At 33.1% G+C, this 10407-nt stretch overlaps 2 protein-coding genes across 2 annotated transcripts; one reads left to right on the top strand and one right to left on the bottom strand.

The window, feature by feature from the left end:
• Positions 1-1125: 1125 nt before the first annotated feature.
• LOC120068936 (phenylalanine ammonia-lyase-like) lies at positions 1126-3540 on the bottom strand. The gene has a single exon (XM_090315764.1). The coding sequence runs from the start codon at positions 3423-3425 to the stop codon at positions 1281-1283; it is 2145 nt and encodes a 714-aa protein (XP_090171890.1). The 5' UTR covers positions 3426-3540; the 3' UTR covers positions 1126-1280.
• A 4048-nt stretch (positions 3541-7588) lies between these two features.
• On the top strand, positions 7589-9932 carry LOC150038896 (phenylalanine ammonia-lyase-like). Its single transcript, XM_090315762.1, has one exon. It carries the CDS (start codon positions 7683-7685, stop codon positions 9807-9809), a length of 2127 nt encoding a protein of 708 aa, XP_090171888.1. The 5' UTR covers positions 7589-7682; the 3' UTR covers positions 9810-9932.
• Positions 9933-10407: the final 475 nt, after the last annotated feature.

The raw sequence follows: 10407 nt of genomic DNA, 5'->3' as shown, positions 1-10407 counted from the left end.
TTATTATTGAAAACCAAAGAACAAATGGTAACAAATGAGCTAGGCTTGAGTTTTTTTAAATGATGTTATACACTTAATTATTATTCCTAAAAATGCTATTAATTGTAATTATCCTTAACTAATTAATCATCAAATTTAATAAAGGGGTGGTTCCAGATATAACTCAAAGACAACATGAGAAATTGCAAGCGTGTCTTAATTGAGAAAAATGCAAATTTTTAAACTGACGCCATGCAAATTAATATATCAGTAACTATTATTGGTATACCAAATAGCAATCCAACTGATATAATAGACCTTTTCTATATCAATAGCATCATTATTGATATTTTTTTTTTTTTTTTGGAAAAATACCAATTTATACTTCCGAGTTGTATCAATTTGAACCCTGAATTAATAATTGTACCAATTCATACCTTGAAATAAGTATATCAAATTACACCATCGATTACATTTCGTTTGGAAAAGTTTAGTGTAAAACTTAATTATAACTATATCAATTAAATACCTAAGTTTATCAACTATTTAGACTTTGTGTCAAAAAATCCTTTGAGAATCATGTATGCATTCACTCTAATCGTCTACTTTGTAAAATACCGACATTTGAAGAAGTATACCAATATTGGACAATTAGTGTATGGATGATTTTTAAAGATAATCATATAGGCGAGACTTATTCTCAAATACAGTGGGATGCATATTAAATCCATCTGGTATCTGGAACAGATCCTTAATATGACAATACTTGTTAAGTTGGTTTTACTTCTAAAAAAATCTAGAAGATTTTAATTATTGCCCAAAAATTTTAGTGTAGACCTAAATTATATGCGACGATCATTTTAAAATTATTAATTGATCTTTAAAATTATTTGAAATCAACTTCAAGTTAAGTTGAAATATACTACGGTGGTGATTTAAAAAATAAAAGTTACACATGGGGATAATTTGGTCGTGAACTATAAAGTGTTTTGAAGGGTTTTACTGCCAATGCCTTCTTTGTGCATTTCGATGTACGGTGAGCACCCATTTATATTAGGATGAGAAAGATTTACAAAAAAAAGTTATACATAAATATAGGAAGAGTATATAAAAAGCATTGAGAAGTGGTTTCAACATAATACTAGATTTAATAGGATCATCGATAAGATTGTATCAATTATGATTAAAAATGATTTAGAAGTACAAAAATAATAATAGCAAACACAAATCATGTTATCATATCTTTCAACAATTTGAAGGGCATGGTCCAATTCAACGAATTGCATAAGCTAATTAGGCTATTAAGAAATAGGAATTGGTGCTCCATTCCACTCTTTCAAACATTCGAAGATAGGGTCGATCATTTTTCCTTGGCATAAAGCTGTGAATACCTTCTCGCACTCTTCTCCTGGAGATATCACCTTTTCGCCGGTTAGTAATCTTGTTCCCAACTCCTCTCTCACAAATCTGTATAATGGGTAGGATCTGCAATCCTTGATCTGATTTTTAATTTTAGAATTTCCACTCTCATATGCCAGCCTTGCATTTTCAACTTCCTTCGGTAAAACTGCCTTCAATTCCTCTTCGAAAGCACCAATCTTTTGGAAGATTGATGAGTTTGCATTCAATTCATTATCACCATTTTCAAGTGCACGCTCAACAAGGATTTGCCTCAACTTTTGCATAAGTGGGTAAGTAGCACTGCATGGATCATCGATGTATGCAAAAGTATATTCTCGATCAACAACTTTGAGCAGATCTTTCTCACAAAATCTTGATGGGTGAAGTGCGCCATTAGAAGATGTAGTCAACACTTTTTTTGCTACTTGACTAACTGTGTTTTTGACCGTGCTCTTCAAGTTTTCCTCCAAATGTCTCAAGTCAATTGCTTGACAAAGAGCAACTAAAAATGTGGAAGACATTAGTTTAAGAATATCAATGACTTCAGCTGTTTTCCTTGAGGAAATTAAACCAAGAGAGTTAACATCTTGATTGTGCTGCTCAGCACTCTGAACATGACTAGTCACTGGATTGGCAAGATATTGAAGTTCAGAACAGTATGAAGCCATGGCAATCTCAGCACCCTTGAAGCCATAATCCAAACTTGGGTTTTTACTTGCAGAAAGATTAGAAGGCAAACCGTTATTGTAGAAATCATTGACTAATTCTGAAAATTGCGCAAACATGAGCTTTCCAATCGATGCAATGGCCAAACGAGTGTTGTCCATTGAAACTCCAATCGGTGTTCCTTGGAAATTGCCTCCATGTAATGCCATATTTCTTGAAACATCAATCAAAGGGTTGTCATTGACTGAATTAATTTCGCGCTCGATCGACTTGGTAGAGAAACGGATCACTTCGATCAAAGGACCCAACCATTGAGGAGAAGTTCTAAGAGCATAACGATCTTGTTTGGGCTTTTGGAGAGGATCCATTTCATGCAATTTCTTAGCAGTTTTCATGTAGGAGCTTCCATCCAAAATGTGCTCCATGATTGCAGCTGCTTCAATTTGACCAGGGTGATGCTTCAACTTATGGGTCAAATGATCAGTGAATTCAGGCTTTCCTTGCATAACCTCGGCAAAAATGGCAGATAAAATTTCGGACAAAACAGCCAAAATATTTGCCTCGAAGAGAACAATGGAAGCCAATCCAGAACCAACAGCAGTGCCATTGACAAGGGCAAGACCTTCCTTAGGTTGCAACTCAAAGAACCCAGAATTAATACTAGCTTGTTCAAAAGCAGCCTTTGCATCAAGGGTTTCTCCATTGGGTCCGATAGCTTTTGAATTGTGACGACCAGTAAGCAACCCTGCAATATAAGACAATGGAACCAAATCCCCAGAAGCTGTAATTGTTCCTCGAAGTGGCAAACATGGAGTAACGTTGTGGTTCAAGAGATTAGCAATTGCTTCCAAAATCTCGAATCTAATGCCAGAGTAACCTTGAAGCAGAGTGTTGATTCTCACCAACATGGCTGCTCTTGTGGCAGAATGAGGCAAAGTGTGACTTGATTCCGTGTCATTCCCGAAGATGCCAGAATTCAAGAATCGAATAAGCTCCTTCTGAAGAGCTCCACCTTGATTGGTCCTTCTATGAGAAGTGGCACCGAAGCCAGTAGTGACACCATAACTGTCAGTACCTTTGCTCATGCTGTCCATGACCCAATCACTACTGGCTTTAACACCAGTCCTCGCAGACTCGGCCAGTTGTACGACAACATTATTATCACGAATGGCAATAGCAGCGACTTGAGAAATGGTGAGAGTCTGTCCTCCAAGCTTAACCAAAGGCCTTCGATACTCTTCCACCATCCGCTTCACCTCATCCAAATGACTTCCCTTCATGGAGTCAGCCGCCAGACCCCAGTTGAGTGGATCCCGATGGCTGCTGCACAAGCTCTCCAGTGAACCATTTTGGTGATCAGCACAAACCTTTTGGGCCATATTGTATTTGTACAAACAAGGATGAGAGTGAAGATGGTGTATGTTTGTGTGTCGAGGGAGTTAAGAATCTGTGGGTTCGGATTTGAATCGGTGATTTTGCTCCTGAGTTTTGAAGTGAAATAGGAAGAAGGCTGTGGTTAAATAGGGAGTGTTTTGAGTGACCAAAGGAAAAGTGGGGTGGGTTAGGTAAGGACTAAGGAAGAGCTGAGGAAGGAGAGAGCTGGGAAGTTTGGTGTGGAAATTATAATATAAAAAGGTCAAAGTAAGAATATGTATAATAATCCCACTATTTCATTGTGTCAATATCGATGTGCTTCATTCAAACGTGAATTTCCTTGACTCCAGCTTTGTTTTTTTCAAGACAAAAAGGGTTTTTGGTTCATTTATATATATATTTATAGTAAAAGATACCCTTACATGCAGTAGTTTTAAAAAAACATTATATTCAAGCTCCTTTAATTACTTTTCAAATTTCCTGTCTAAGGACACGACTTAAAAGGTCCTATGTAGCTTCAAATGAAAATAATAATCTTGTTTGTGAACACAATATTCGTAGTACTATATATGTATACACATACATTTCATTTTTTTATGCAAGTTTTTGTAGATTAGTATTGATTAAAAAATATATATTTTTTTTAGTTCCAATTAAGTCTATAAAAACTTTCTTTTACTATTAAATTTCTTGCTTTGTTATATAATTTCTACCGATGTTTAAAAAAAAACACGAAGTCAATTCTGAAAACTAAAAAATTATAGGTTTTTAAAAACATGTTTTTTGAAATTTACAAATTTGACTAAAAATTAAATTTTCTTACTTAATAATGGTGAAAATAATTATAAGAGATTGTGAAGAAATAGACTTAATTTTCAAAAATAAAAAATTACCCAACAGGCCTTAATTATTTTAGTTTTGAAAAGACTAAAACTAAATTTAGTACATACGACAATGGTTCAATTAGCCTTTAAACAAGAATCTAGCTAAAAGAATCGAATTAATTATTAAACGTCAAAATGAGCATATTTCAATTGACATAGGCTTGTTCTATCAATTTGAACTCGAGGTCAGAGATTTGATTTTCTCACCTTACTTAAAAAAAAGGAAAAAAGAAAAAGAAATATTAACTAATACAACACACACTACTACGCTTGAGTTAGCTCACATATTTTCTTTTATTTCTTATGAAGTCCTAAACTATGTTATTGTCAACTAATACTACGTTGATTATATAAATAATAGTATTTTGTCTACATTAAGTGCAATATTTATATATAAAAATTTGTAAAATATATTTTTATTTAATTGAATTTGCGTATCAAAAGAATGTTAAGAATATTTAGATGCAAAATATGTATGTAGTTGAAAAGTATGTAACATATAACAAAAAAAAACCATAAAATGAAGATTTTTTTGTAGAACATTTCCTAGAAAAATTAGTGAAAACTGAAAAATTGTTATCTGATCATCCTCCAAATTTAGAGGAATTGAAAGTGAATTTATTGAAAAAATGTGGTGACATTCCATTGGCCGCTAAGATGATGAAGGAGATTCAATTAAAAAAATAGTGACAGAGTAAAAGCACAGAGCAACAACATGAAAAAGAAGAAGATGATAAATTTTTTTTATTTCTCTTTGGTTTTTCATTTTATTTAACCATATTTCTTTAAGAAATGTAACGAGTTAATTGTTGTTCATTACCAAAAAAAGATATAAAGAAAGAACGAAAGAAAAACTTTAAAAATTAAAAGAAAAAATTGCAATCCATATTTTATTCAAACAAAGATAGGTAGAATTATTGAATAAAAAATTTTCAAAACAAAAATAGTAATCACAAAAGTAGATTATTTAGAGTTCAAAAAACTATACCAAATACTCAAAACATATGAACTCAATTCCGCACCTCAAATACAGACATATGAACTCTAGACATCCTATTTTAATTTAAAGTCCCAAACAGCTCTTCAATGTTTATCACTGTTTCTTTTTTTCTATTTCTGTAAATAGTTTGACATTTTTTTTATATGTGAAAATTTTCCGATGAAAAACTATCGCGTGAAAAAAGCTGACAATGATATGGCAATGGTGGGACAAATTGTGAAATTTGACTAAACTATATAGGCCAAATTAAAATTTTCGAAATGATGAGACTAAGTTACAACTAAAAGCACAAGGACTAATTTAAAATGTTTAAACTAATAAAAGACCAATTTTATAATTAATATTTTTAATGAGTTGAGTGAAAGTCCGATATGCTTCATATAGGTGTTAGATATATGTATAGTTTTGATTATAAAGAACGAATGGAATCGCCTATCATTTTGGACACCCACATAACTTTAATTAATTCAATCCATTTAGCTCCTTAATAAAAAAATAGATCATGACTTAGAAAAAGGAAAGGTGAAAGAGAGAGAGATGGGTTGGTGATCAACATAATTAATTGGATTCCTAATTTTTATTACAATGATGATTAATTTTATAATTACTATCATTCGATCAATTTCCACGGGATTATTACAGTGTTTTCACCTCTTTTTACATTTTTTTTTAAATCATGAGATGAGAGATCGAACTTCCGACTTCAAAAAAGTACATATCAATTACTGTGGAACTGAATTGCTTTGACTCGATTTTATACCTTTACTACTAATGAAACTAACGTATTAATATGAGACTTTCATTAATTTGACGGTCTGTTTTAAGAATATATTTTATTTGGTCTGTTTTCAAATACATTATTTTGATTCAATTACTCAAATTTTGTATACTGATTAGCAGTGGCACATCTTTTAAATTTACATAACATTTTTTTGAAGCTATTAAGTAGGTTAGAAATGTTGAGCTTAATTCCAATTTTAATACTTGTTAAAAAAAAGTAAAGGAAAAAAAGGTAATTCTTTTAATATAAAATTAGAAGAGAGAATATTATATTTAAAAATTAAATTAAATAAGAAAGTGCAGAGAAGCAAAACATTATTTAAAAATAATAATAATAAAATAGCCAATCCCTAAATCTTAACCATAATTATTTTAGCATAGACTCAGAAAGTAGTTGACATAGTCTTTCGTATTAAAGATCAATCGATCCCCATCTCCACAATGTTGTACTTAAAAACCATAATTATTTTATGTTAAAATGTCTTTTTGGTCTCTCTAGTTTGAAGTTGGTTCAATTTTAGTTCTTGTACTTTGAATAATTCTTAAATTTAGTCCTTACTACTTGTTTATATATTGTTGATTTTCTTTTCATTATTTATTAACATTTTCACTATAAATTTTGAAAACATATTTTCATATTATACTTTTTTTTGTATGAAAGTTGTTATTATTATTATTTAATCTATTTCGATCAAAATTAACATTGAAGGATTAAATGTAACTTTCTTTTAAAAGTACATGGACTAAAATACGACATTTGAAAATATAGGGTCGAAAATTGAACAAATTCATAGTAAAAAGATCAAAATTATATTTTTAATTATTATTTTAATGTATAAGTAATTAACTATAATTATTTCAATATGTAAAGGGAGTACAGCTCAATAATCATTAAAATGTACTACCTCTCTTAAAATTGGAGGTTCAAATCTCTCCTACCACATTTGTTGTTCTAAAAACCAATAATTATTTTAATGTATTGGCAACTACCATTAAAAATTTTAATTTTAAACATGATAAAAAGCAAGAGAAGATTAGACAATATAAACGTAACCATAAATTCATAAATGACTACAATTTTGTTTTTGAGTACAACAATGATAAAGATAGGAGATTGAACCTTTGACAACTTCTTGAATCGGAACGCATGTTAATACCATTGAACTAAGATCAGTTTTGGATTGACAACAAATTGGTAGACAACAGAATCGAGGAAATATTTTAATTATTTGGATAAAAATTTTGGTCTTCCAAAGGCAACAAAGACAAACGATGCCCAAAACAGCCACCAAAATAGTGTATAATATTAAAAGTGTAATCGATATATTTTGACCATTGGAAAAAAAGTAGAGAATTTAAATATATTAATAATTTCCCAACTACCAATTATATTTTTGCTTCCTTGTTAGTGGTGTGTTGTTTCCACCAATTTCCTTCACCCAACACACAATCATACACCAAAGCTTTTCCTATTAAAGGAGCTTCCCACTCGGACTCTCACCAAAGCACTCTCATTTTACTCAATTCTTCTCTTCATTATTATTTCATTCTTTCTATTCTCTCCCTTTTGGTCCATTCTTTTCCTTTTTCATATTGCCATGGCTTGCCAAAATGGTTCGTTAGAGAGCTTGTGCACGAGTGGTCAGGATCCACTCAACTGGGGTGTGGTGGCTGAGTCCATGAAGGGAAGTCATTTGGATGAGGTAAAGCGGATGGTGGAAGAGTATCGGAGGCCTTTGGTGAAGCTTGGAGGAAATACTCTCACCATTTCTCAAGTCGCCGCCATTGCCACTCGTGATAACGATGTCATCGTAGAGCTCGCCGAGTCTGCTAGGGCTGGTGTCAAAGCTAGTAGTGATTGGGTCATGGAAAGCATGAGCAAAGGCACTGATAGTTATGGTGTCACTACTGGGTTTGGTGCCACTTCTCATAGAAGAACCAATCAAGGTGAGGCTCTTCAGAAGGAGTTGATTCGGTTTTTGAATTCTGGCATCTTTGGGAATGGCAGTGAGTCAAGTCATACATTACCTCACTCTGCCACGAGAGCAGCCATGTTGGTGAGAATCAACACTCTCCTTCAAGGCTATTCCGGCATTAGATTCGAGATTTTGGAAGCAATTGCTAATCTCTTGAACCACAACGTCACTCCGTGTTTGCCACTTCGAGGAACAATTACAGCTTCTGGAGATTTGGTTCCTTTATCTTATATTGCAGGGTTGCTCACCGGTCGTCACAATTCGAAAGCTATCGGACCTAATGGAGAAACCCTTGATGCAAAGGCTGCTTTTGAACAAGCTAGTATTGATTCTGGGTTTTTTGAGTTGCAGCCTAAGGAAGGTCTTGCTCTTGTCAATGGCACTGCTGTCGGTTCTGGATTGGCTTCCATCGTTCTCTTTGAGGCAAATATTTTGGCTGTTTTGTCTGAAATTCTATCTGCCATTTTTGCTGAGGTAATGCAAGGAAAGCCTGAATTCACAGATTATTTGACCCATAAGTTGAAGCACCACCCTGGTCAAATTGAAGCAGCTGCAATCATGGAGCATATTTTAGATGGAAGCTCCTACATGAAAACTGCTAAGAAATTGCATGAAATGGATCCTCTCCAAAAGCCCAAACAAGATCGTTATGCTCTTAGAACTTCTCCTCAATGGTTGGGTCCCTTGATTGAAGTGATTCGTTTCTCCACGAAGTCGATCGAACGTGAAATTAATTCAGTCAATGACAACCCTTTGATTGATGTTTCAAGAAACAAGGCATTACATGGAGGAAATTTCCAAGGAACACCGATTGGAGTTTCAATGGACAACACTCGTTTGGCCATTGCATCAATTGGAAAGCTCATGTTTGCGCAATTTTCAGAATTAGTCAATGATTTCTACAATAATGGTTTGCCTTCTAATCTCTCTGCAAGTAGAAACCCTAGTTTGGATTACGGCTTCAAAGGTGCTGAAATTGCCATGGCTTCGTACTGCTCTGAACTTCAATATCTTGCAAATCCAGTGACTACTCATGTCCAGAGCGCTGAGCAGCACAACCAAGATGTTAACTCTCTTGGTTTAATTTCCTCAAGAAAAACAGCTGAAGCCATTGATATTCTTAAACTCATGTCTTCCACATTTTTAGTTGCTCTTTGCCAAGCAATTGACTTGAGGCATTTGGAGGAGAACTTGAAGAGCACCGTAAAAAGCACAGTTAGCCAAGTAGCAAAAAAAGTGTTGACTACATCTTCTAATGGCACACTTCACCCATCAAGATTTGGTGAGAAGGATTTGCTCAAAGTTGTTGACCGAGAATACACTTTTGCATACATCGATGATCCATGCAGTGCTACTTACCCGCTCATGCAAAAGCTGAGACAAATTCTCGTTGAGCGTGCACTTGAAAATGGTGATAACGAAATGAATGCAAACACTTCAATCTTCCAAAAGATTGGTGCTTTCGAAGAGGAATTGAAGGAAATTTTACCGAAAGAGGTTGAAAACGTACGACTAGCATATGAGAGCGGAAATTCTAAAATTAAAAATCAGATCAAGGATTGCAGATCCTACCCATTATACAAATTTGTGAGAGAGGAGTTAGGAACACGATTGCTAACTGGCGAAAAGGTGATATCTCCAGGAGAAGAGTGCGAGAAGGTATTTACAGCTTTATGTCAAGGAAAAATGATCGACTCTATCTTTGAATGCTTGAAGGAGTGGAATGGAGCACCAATTCCTATTTGCTAATAGTCTAATTCTTATACGATTCGTTGAATTGGCCGATGTACTTCAAATGGTTGAAAGATGTAATAACATTTGTATTCGCCTTTTTTTTTTAATAAAAAACTTTTAAATCATTTTTAATCACAACTGATACCATCTTATCGATGATCCAAGGCACGTGTTTGTAGTAAAACCCTTCAAAACAATTTATAGTTCGCGGCCAAATTATCTCCCTATGTAACTTTTATTTTTTACATAATCCCTGTAGTATATTTCAACTTCATTTGAAGTTTGTTTGAAAAAAATTCAAAGATCAACTAATAATTACAAAATGATCGTGGCATATAATTTAAGCCAGACTAAAAATTTTGGGCAATAATTGAAAATTGATGGACGTTGTTATAATTAGTTAATGAAATTTTCATTGTGACTTAATTATACTATTACTAACCATTTTTAATCACAATTTTTATATAGTAAAACAATATTTAGATGTCTATTATAAATATATATGTAAATATTGATACGAGAGTAGAAATTTAAAACAGAAATGAAAAAAATAATTATAAAATAATATAAAGTTTAAGAATATTTTGAGATGAAATGATGCGAAAATTATGAA

This window comes from Benincasa hispida, chromosome 1 (assembly GCF_027475165.1).
Source record: "Benincasa hispida cultivar pf3 chromosome 1, pf3_genome.v1.1, whole genome shotgun sequence".
In the NCBI taxonomy this organism is placed as follows: Eukaryota; Viridiplantae; Streptophyta; class Magnoliopsida; order Cucurbitales; family Cucurbitaceae; genus Benincasa; species Benincasa hispida.
The sequence above is the reverse complement of the archived record's forward strand: the minus strand, read 5'-3'. Positions and strand labels throughout refer to the sequence as shown.